The sequence below is a fragment of the Mustela nigripes genome, chromosome 9 (genome assembly GCF_022355385.1).
Source record: "Mustela nigripes isolate SB6536 chromosome 9, MUSNIG.SB6536, whole genome shotgun sequence".
Taxonomy (NCBI): Eukaryota; Metazoa; Chordata; class Mammalia; order Carnivora; family Mustelidae; genus Mustela; species Mustela nigripes.
In genome coordinates, this window is record NC_081565.1 from 27,731,827 (window position 1) to 27,741,056 (window position 9,230).

A 9,230-nucleotide genomic window follows, 5' to 3' on the forward strand; every position below is an offset into this window, starting at 1 on the left:
AATGGATAAAAAAATATGATATATAAAAATTATATGTACAATGGAATATTATTCAGCTATTAAAAAATACAATCTTGCCATTTGTGACAACATGGATGGAACTTGAGGGCATTAAACTAAGTGAAATAAGTTAGAGAAAGACAAATACCATATAATCTTACTTGTAAGTGGAATCTAAATGGATAAAAAAATATGATATATAAAAATTATATGTACAATGGAATATTATTCAGCTATTAAAAAATACAATCTTGCCATTTGTGACAACATGGATGGAACTTGAGGGCATTAAACTAAGTGAAATAAGTTAGAGAAAGACAAATACCATATAATCTTACTTGTAAGTGGAATCTAAAAAGAAAAAAGAAAAAAAAAACTGAGCTCACAGAGAACGTATCACTGGTTACCAGAGATAGTAGTTAGTAGGTGAGCAAAATGGGTACAGGTGATCAAAGGTACAACCTTCCAGTTACAGAAGTCCTGGTGATATAAGGTACAGTATGGTGACTGTAGTTAAATATACTGTATTGTATATTTGAAAGTTACTAAGAGAATAACTCTTGAAGATACCATAAGAAAAAAATTGTTAACTGTGGTGAAGGATGACAAATGACTTTTTAACACCCATCATTTTGCAATGACTACATATATTTAATCACTATGCTGCATACGTGAAACTAATGTCACTTACAACTCCATTAACAAAAAATCTGCTCAACGATGTCCCATGCCTTTTCTTAAACTTTCTCATTTAATCCTCAAAATACCTGAGTTAAGGACTTTTGACTCTAATTTACACATGGGTAAACAAAGATTCAGAAGTGTTATGTTACATAGCTTTAAAAAGGTGGGGTGACATAGTGCCAAACAGTGGGAAAAAAAAAAAAAGAAAAGAAAAAACAAAACATGACGTTCTTTACTAATTAATTACTCTTAGTAATGTTCCCAAGAATTTAAATGGAAGAGATTATGTTTAAAAAACTGACTTAAAAAAAAAGTCAATATCTATAATTATAATTTTTACTATCCATAAAGAGTATTCTTACCTCTGGAGGTTTCATATTCAATACTTTTGTAATTCGACCCTGAAAAATAAAATGCAGTTACTATAATGATAAATTAGAGTCACCTAAAGGCATACATGTTTATCTGCACTGAAGTTGTTCCATCCTAATATACCAGTCTTTTAGTTCTTTCTTTCTTTTACCTCCATTGCATTTGAGAACAAAGGTACCTTATAATTCCAGAATTTTGCTATTTACCTTTTCACTTACCAGTGATCTACAGTTATTAAATAATACCAAGTTAACTGAGACAATATTTCTGGGATAATGATACAAAAGTCTCCAACAAGTATATAAATATATAGATGTTGGCATAATTATTGAACACTTCTCAATTTTTTTTTAATGGCTGTGCTCCAAGATAATTTCTAGAAATATACTGCACACTTCTGGGCCTCAAATAAAACAGTAACATCTTTTATTTCAATGCCAGAATATCACTATCAAAAAGCAAAACCAAATCTCACTACCCAACTCTCAGGGCATCATATTGCTTAGGATTTAGATTCATTTGAAATAAATTTTCAGCTTTGAGGCTGGGATGTGGTAAAAACAATGTTATTTTGGTTGCATCAGGATCCTGCCATTGGCCTTGCTGTGACTTTCTAAGAGGACAGATGGAGGAGTCAAGTGAGATAACATAAGGACAAGACAATATTAGCACATATTTTTCATTTGAATAAGTGTCTAAGGTAGAAATAACTTAAAATTTAACATATATTTGAAATAATAAAATGCTTGAATCCAGTACTTTAAAAGGATACACAATGACAATATAGTCTTAAAAATTTTTATAGTGACCATGTATTATTCTTATAATAACAAAATAAGTCAAGGAAAATTACTTCTAGACATTCTTCAAACTTCAAATGTGTATGTTAGAACATATCAGTACATATAACCAACCTAAACTCTTAACAGATACCCAAATACCAGTATAATAGAAAACAAAAAATGGAAAACCCAAAAATAAGCACTTCTCCTATTATAATAACTTAAAAATAAACGATGTCAAAATCATTTATATAGAGACCATAAACAAAATACCTGCATGATGAGAAAGTGAGGGTTGTTAACATTAAGGCCAACAGAACAGAAGAGATCTTGTACTCTGGTATTGTTTGCATTTACTCCATTGATTAAATATTTATTTCTACCACCAATAACCACCTAAAAAAGAAGTATTTTAAAAAACAGAGATTATGCTAAGTGAAATAAGCCAAATAGACAGAGTCAATTACCATACGGTTTCACTTATTTGTGGAACATAAGGAATAGCATGGAGGATAATAGGAAAAAGAAACATGAAGGGGGAGAAATCAGAATGGAAGACGAACCATGAGAGACTATCGACTCTGGGAAACAAATGGGGGGGTTTAGAGAGGAGGAGGGTGGGGGAATGGGTGAGCTTGGTGATCGATATTAAGAGGGTAGGGATTGCATGGAGCACTGGTTGTTCTACGCAAACAATAAATCATGGAACACTAATCAACAATTAATGATGTACTGTATGGTGACTAACATAATTTAAAAATATATATATATATATATATCTACACATACATACACATATATAAATGAACATACATATCTTGAACTAAGATGATAAATTCCCAAATGTTTCACTTGTTTGTTCTGTCCAACTAATGGTAAATAAAACCAATCCTGAGTAAATAAATAATGGAGGAAGTAGGAGATGGTCAACAACAATATAGATTATTAGTCAACTGTAGTGACTTAATCCAACGACTTTTGCTAACTAGTCATATAACCATGCACATTCCTCCTAACCGCACCTGCATTGGACTAGATCTCTAGGTCACTTTTGACTTTGTTTCCAAGTATGTGTAAAACATATTCGATCCCTCATCACTCTTCCTGAAGTTTTTCCACCCTCATAGGTTGGCCCCTTTCCTCCACTTTTTAATTTCCAAGGAACAGAAGTCAGATACTAAAAACTAAAGACAAGCAGTTTTGGTTTTTTTCATTTTTTAAGAGGGAAAGGAAGAAAAAGAATCTTAAGCAGGTTTCATGCCCAGCATGGAGACTCAGGAGATCATGACCTGAGCCAAAATCAAGAGTCAGAGAGAGGCTTAACAAACTGAGCCACTCAGGAGTCCCAAAGACAAGAAGTTTAAAAACAATCCTTGACAAGATTCTAAAAGGGGTTAATAAAGACATGACTTGTGATTTTGAGAAAGAAAAAGAGTTAATCATTGAGCTTCAACGAGATACCAGCTTGTTAATACTTTACTATAGAACTTATATTGTCACCTAATGGGCATAATCATCCCACCCATGTATTCTGAGGTCCTTAGAAAGTTTCTCATTCTTCTCTGTATTTCCCAGTGCCTTCAAGAATGCCCAGCACACAGCAAACATTTAATAAAACGCAGAGTGTTAGGCACCTGGGTGGCTCAGTGGCTTAAGCCTCTGCCTTCGGCTCAGGTCATGATCTCGGGGTCCTAGGATCAAGCCCCACATCCAGCTCTCTGCTTGGCGGGGAGCCTGCATCTCCCTCTCTCTCTGCCTGCCCTTTGCCTACTTGTGATCTCTCTCCCTCTGTCCAATAAATAAATAAGTAAAATCTAAAAATAAAAAAATACAGAGTGTTAATTCATTTCTTTTTTTGACAGGAGTATTACATTGATCATATATTAGTATATTAGAACAACAGACCTAAAAGACATTAAGTACTTTAACAAAGTCCTTCTGACAATATTTTGGTGAAAATACAGGCATAAAGATTGCATGAGGACAGGAATTTTAGGTAGATTAGTAGCAGACTTACTGAAAATTCCTAAAAGGTATTTGATGGATACTTAATGACACACAACTGGACTTTAGCCTCATCAATGCCTTATTTATTTATTTATTTTTTTAACCAGAGCTTGTTATTGAAATAGAAAGGGGACTCGTAAGTTACATAATGCTAAGATGGAGAGTAAATAGGACTTAACAACTGACAAAGTAATCTTATATGACTATGAGAAAAAGGGACAAATGTATGGTCCTGCACTGGTTTTAAAAACCTGCTTACAGGGCACCTGGGTGGCTCAGTGGATTGAGCCTCTGCCTTCAGCTCAGGTCATGATCTCAGGGTCCTGGGATGGAGGCCTGCATCCGGGCTCTCTACTCAGCAGGGAGTCTGCTTCCCCTCTGTCTCTGTCTGCCTACTAGTGGCCTCCCTCTCTGTCAAATAAATAAATAAAATCTTAAATTTTTTTTTAAACCTGCTTACATACAGAAACAGCAGTAACAGCTAATAACACACATTTAAAAAATTAGTGATTTTAAGTAAATCGGATATGAATTCATAATGCATTATGAACTTGCCAATGTCATATACATGAAAACAGAAGAGCACTTAAAATGAGAGAAATGACAGTTCTGTTTAATCCTGTCCTAAGGAGACTAATTCTGGTAAATCCAATTTAAGGTGCCATGCATTAAAAATAATAAAGGCATAAAAAACTAGAGCAAATTTGTATTCAGTGTGATCAGACAAGTGACGGAAATAAAAATCATCAGTTGAAAGATCTAGAGAGATTTAGCTTAAATATTTAACACCTAAATATTAAACCTAAATATTAAAACATGGAATACATTAGATTTCCTTCTCAATGCTAAGAACCAAACTTAATGTGTAAAAGTTGATGACAGTATTTTGACTCATTTTTTAGGAATAACTTTTTAATTAGACCTGTCCAGTAACAGAATAGATGGCCTCAGAAGATAACTAGATCCCAAGTATAGATATTCCAGCACAGAGAGGATTCAAGTATTAAGATTTAAGCATGGTTGAGTGCCTATACTGATTGATGGCTTTTGAGATCCCTTACAATCCTCTCAGTAAATGAAGAATTTGCATGATCAAATTTTTAACATAAGGAAGATACTGTTAAGAAATCTAGTCAGTATTTGATCAATTCTGCTCATAAACTCTCTCTCCACGAAAGATGTACTGCCAAAAAAACACCTTGGACTTAAGTTCTTAGATATCCAAGTATTTTAAAGCCACTCACCTGCCTTGTTACTGTAATTTCATCATGAACCTCAAATCCCAAAGGGCTTTGCTTTTTGTCAGAATTATCAAATGTGATTGACACGGAGGCTTTGGTAATACCAGCCTGCCCATTTTTGTAAACTAAATCTTGTAAATTAGAAGCCCGAACCTAAAACAAAAGAAAAGTTTATCAACAAAACCCCCTACTGCACAAAATGGCACTAAAAATGGGTTTCTTGCTGTTGGAAAACCACCCTTGTAGTATCCATTAAGTAGCCAAGGACAGACAGTTGCATTCAGAAGCAAGAAAAATGCAAGAAAAGCAAGGAAAACAGGAAACCACCTAAAATGAGTGCTTTTCGGGGCGCCTGGTGGCTCAGCGGGTTAAAATGAGTGCTTTTCTCTACAGGACTTTTCCACCCCTGCAAATGGTTTCTACTCAGTTCTTAACTGAAGTTCATTTGAAAGATTAGGAAGATAGCATCTAAGAATTTCAGTGTTCATCCAATTCCTTTTGATCCTGAAAAGGATCCTGAAAATGAAGGGTGAGTGGGTAGGAATACAGACTCTGGAAGAAGACAGCCTTAAAGAACACCTGACTTTGAGTATTGCTCCCAACATCTTAAAGGGATAAATCTTATGCAGTCCCAAGTTTCTGTTTTTTCATTTGAAAAATGGAGTAATAATATCTACCTCTAAAGGACTGTGGTCTAAGATAATTTACATGAACAAAACTGCAAATGAAGAAAATACTGGCAATAGTCTCTAAGTTCAATATGGAGTCCCTTGAGGGTCCCAAACTTTTAATTTACATCAATGAGAAAGTTTACCTGAGACAGGTTGGAGATGCCCAGCAAAAAGCAGATGGAGTCCAATATGTTGGATTTCCCACTACCATTTAAACCAGTGATAGCGTTGAAGAGGGGGTCAAAACCATTGACTTCAGTCCTCTGAGCATAGGACTTAAATCCTTCAAGGATGATTGACTTAACGTGCATTTTCACTAGGGACCTGGACAGGTAAACTGCTAGGAATCAAACAGTCCACAAAGGAGCTCTGTACAAAACAGAAATATACAAGTGGGACAGAAATCTGTAATCATAATAGAGGTAAATGACTAAAACATAAGAATGACAACTTAATAGAAATAAAACAGCCACTTGCCCAGCTACTTCCTCGGATGCAAAGACACCTTCTTCCAACTTAATTGGAAGTTAATTAAACCATTAATTCAACCTGGAAGTCAACGACTTATTTTTCTAGGCTTACCTTCCATCTTTATCATACTCTAACAGAAACTGATTATTTCATAACCCACCCCTTTTGCTCATAATGTCCTGCTCCCCAAAAGTGACTTAAGTCGCTCTCCTTACTACACTCAAGTCTTTACTGAAACGTCACCTTAATGGGGTCTTTCCTGACTTCCCAATTTAGAAATGCACCTGTTCCCGCCCCCTCACTTTTTCCTCCATCGTACTTAAAGATGACACTAAACAGTATTTATCTATTCGTCTATCCAGACTGTCGTGATACAAGTTCCTTTGCCTGCGTGCACCGCTCACGCCGGAACAGCGCTTGACTGAAGGGCGCCGGGAAAGGGGAGTGTCATCAATATTCACTAAACAGATGAATCCCATATACTCTCCAGCTTGTTGTCACTCGGCCTGTTCCCTCCCCCTACCAGGATTTTCTATCAACACTCGTTTGCCCTTCTCCAAGGCTCGATAGGAAGTAGCCATGCTGTCAGAAAAACCATTAGGAGGGATTTTAGTTTGAGGTCCCTTCTTGCCAAACCCGCTCTCCCCAGGAACACACAAACATTCCTCTCTAGCCAAGGAACGCCAGACTAGGCCCAACCTGCCGCGAGCACGCACCGGCCTCACCGCTGCGCCAGGCCGTCCGGGCTTGAGGCGCCTTAGGAGCTACTCCCGGTTACAAGAGCAGAAAGCCGGCCCACTTTGCCGGGCTTCGGGAGCTACGAAGAAGACTCCAGCACAGCGGCTGCAACACTCGCCCCACGATCGGCACCCAGGCCGGAAATATTTATACCTTTGAATTTCGGCGCGAGCAAAGGACCCCACCACCGCAGCCTATTTCATTGGCCGGTGCCTAGGAGATGCCTGACTTAAAGGCTCCATTTTCCCCACCCATCGTACAATCAAAGTGACAGGGAGATAGGAAAGAGCGTCACGACAGGGGCAGCTCCAGGAAGGCGACGGCTGGGGCCTGAGGACTAAAGGAGCAAGTGGCGTGTGGCGAGCTCCGCGTCCGGCACTCCTTGGGCAGCCACGGACCGCGGTCTCGGGGCCTCGCGCTTCGCCGGCCCCGCCCCATCCTAGGCCCCTGGGGCCTCGGGCTCTCCCGGAGGCCCCGCCCCGTGCAGAGTTCTCGCGGGCTTTGAGGGGCCCGCCGGTCCCGACTGCTGTAGTTTTAAGAGTCGTGGAGGTAGAGAGATGGAGGAGTTGTTGCCGGTGTCTTCGTTGTACTTCAGAAGCCTCGGAATTTACCCGATTTGGCTCACATGTATCAAAAACAGGAGGCTGCGCTTTGTCCGGGCCGGAGAGGCGCGGAACTTGGGAGGACAGTGGGGCGCGTTCTGACCCCGCCCCTCCCGGCTCCGGACCCTGGCGGACTTTTTCATCTCAAATTTCCGGATGGGGAGGGACGTTAGTTCTCGGGGCCGCCGCCGGCCGCGGTGCTGATCCCAGAGAAGTTGCGTGGGGCCGGCAGCGGGAGGTGGACGAAGAGAGGTTCCCCTCCCCGCACTTCGATAAAGCAGTGGCAGCACTAACCTTTTAAGAGCATTTCTTTGGAAACCCGACAGCTAATTGTTGAGCTTCGTGTGCCAGGCTGGGTTCCCAGGGCTGTAAAATCCGCAGCGACTCTGAAATCCGTGACCCTGTTCTCATTTTATAGATGAGCGAACTTAATTGGAGTAGTAAGTGGAGAAGCTGGGATTTGTTCCCAAGCCGTTTAGCTCCAAAGCGCGTACTCTTAGATTGCTGTATACCTTTCCTCTTCATGTTCAGAATCCAGGACCACTAATAACAGATTCTGCATTTATTACTGTGTATTGTTCTTAACAAGCAAAACTGACCCAATTTACTCACGGTTGAGCAAACTGGTAATAGTAATTTAGGAAGAACCGCTTCAGAGTGCGCTGTGGTGCAATCCCTAGGTAATGTATAAAAAGATGCTGCAGCCGGTATATTACTTGAAACCATTTATTTAAAAATTTTCTCCCCCCTCCGCCAGTGGCTTTGCAGCATTGGACAGGGGTCAGACCTCCGAGAATTACCAAGAATGGGCCTATGTTTTTAAATTCTTTCTCTACTTAATAACATAAAATAAGTTTGGGGTGGTTTTGATTTGTTTACTAAAGAATTATTTACTCTCATATCCCACCCCCTTCTGTACTGTCAGTGGTTACCGGCCTAACATCTTTTAGTTAAGTATTTATCTTTGTCTACTTCCTGCGTCTGCTGCATTTTATAACTCCTATGAATTGGTTGTATGTATTGGTTCTATTTAATTCTTCAGTTAAATTCTTTATTTCAATTACAGGATCATTAACATAGTATGCTTATTAGTTTCAGGTGTACAATATAATGATTAAATACTTCCATACGACACCCAGTGCTTACAAGTGCACTCCTGAATCCCCATCACCTATTTAGCCCATCTCCCCACCCACCTCTCCTCTGGTAAACATCCATTTTTTTCTCTAGTTAAGAGTTTGTTTCTTGGTTTGTCTCTTTAAAGATTTTATTTTATTTATTTGACAGACAGAGATCACAAGTAGGCAGAAAGGCAGGCAGAGAGAAAGAGAGGGAGAAGCAGACTCTCCGCTGAGCAGAGAGTCCGACGCGGGGCTCCATCCCAGTACCCTGGGATCATGACCTGAGCCACCCAGGCGCCCCGATTTGTCTCTTTATATTTGCTTGTTTTGTCTCTTAAATTACACATATGAGTGAGAGCAGGTGGTATTTATCTTTCTCTGACTTACTTAGCATAATTCTCTAGCTCCATCCATGTCATTGCAAATCGTCTATTCAGTTTTAATATACATTTATTTTCAACAATGTCCCCTTTGTCACTTTGTGAGTAAATATTTTAATTTGCCAACAAGCCCTAAAGTGGGTTTTACCAAGTTGTGAAAT

General features: G+C 39.1%; 1 protein-coding gene across 4 annotated transcripts in view; it reads right to left on the bottom strand.

Annotated features, from left to right (window-relative positions):
• SMC2 (structural maintenance of chromosomes 2) overlaps positions 1-7,139 on the bottom strand; it is a 58,652-nt gene extending 51,513 nt beyond the window's left edge. The window contains exons 1-5 of one of the 4 annotated variants that reach the window (XM_059411166.1): positions 7,120-7,139; positions 5,901-6,126; positions 5,090-5,239; positions 2,112-2,234; positions 1,047-1,085 (exon numbers count right to left, since the gene is read on the bottom strand). In XM_059411166.1, coding sequence (XP_059267149.1) covers positions 1,047-1,085; positions 2,112-2,234; positions 5,090-5,239; positions 5,901-6,068 — 480 coding nt within the window. In that variant the 5' untranslated portion in view covers positions 6,069-6,126; positions 7,120-7,139. The other 3 variants (XM_059411164.1, XM_059411163.1, XM_059411167.1) reach the window with 3 other exon arrangements.
• Between the last annotated feature and the right edge of the window lie 2,091 nt (positions 7,140-9,230).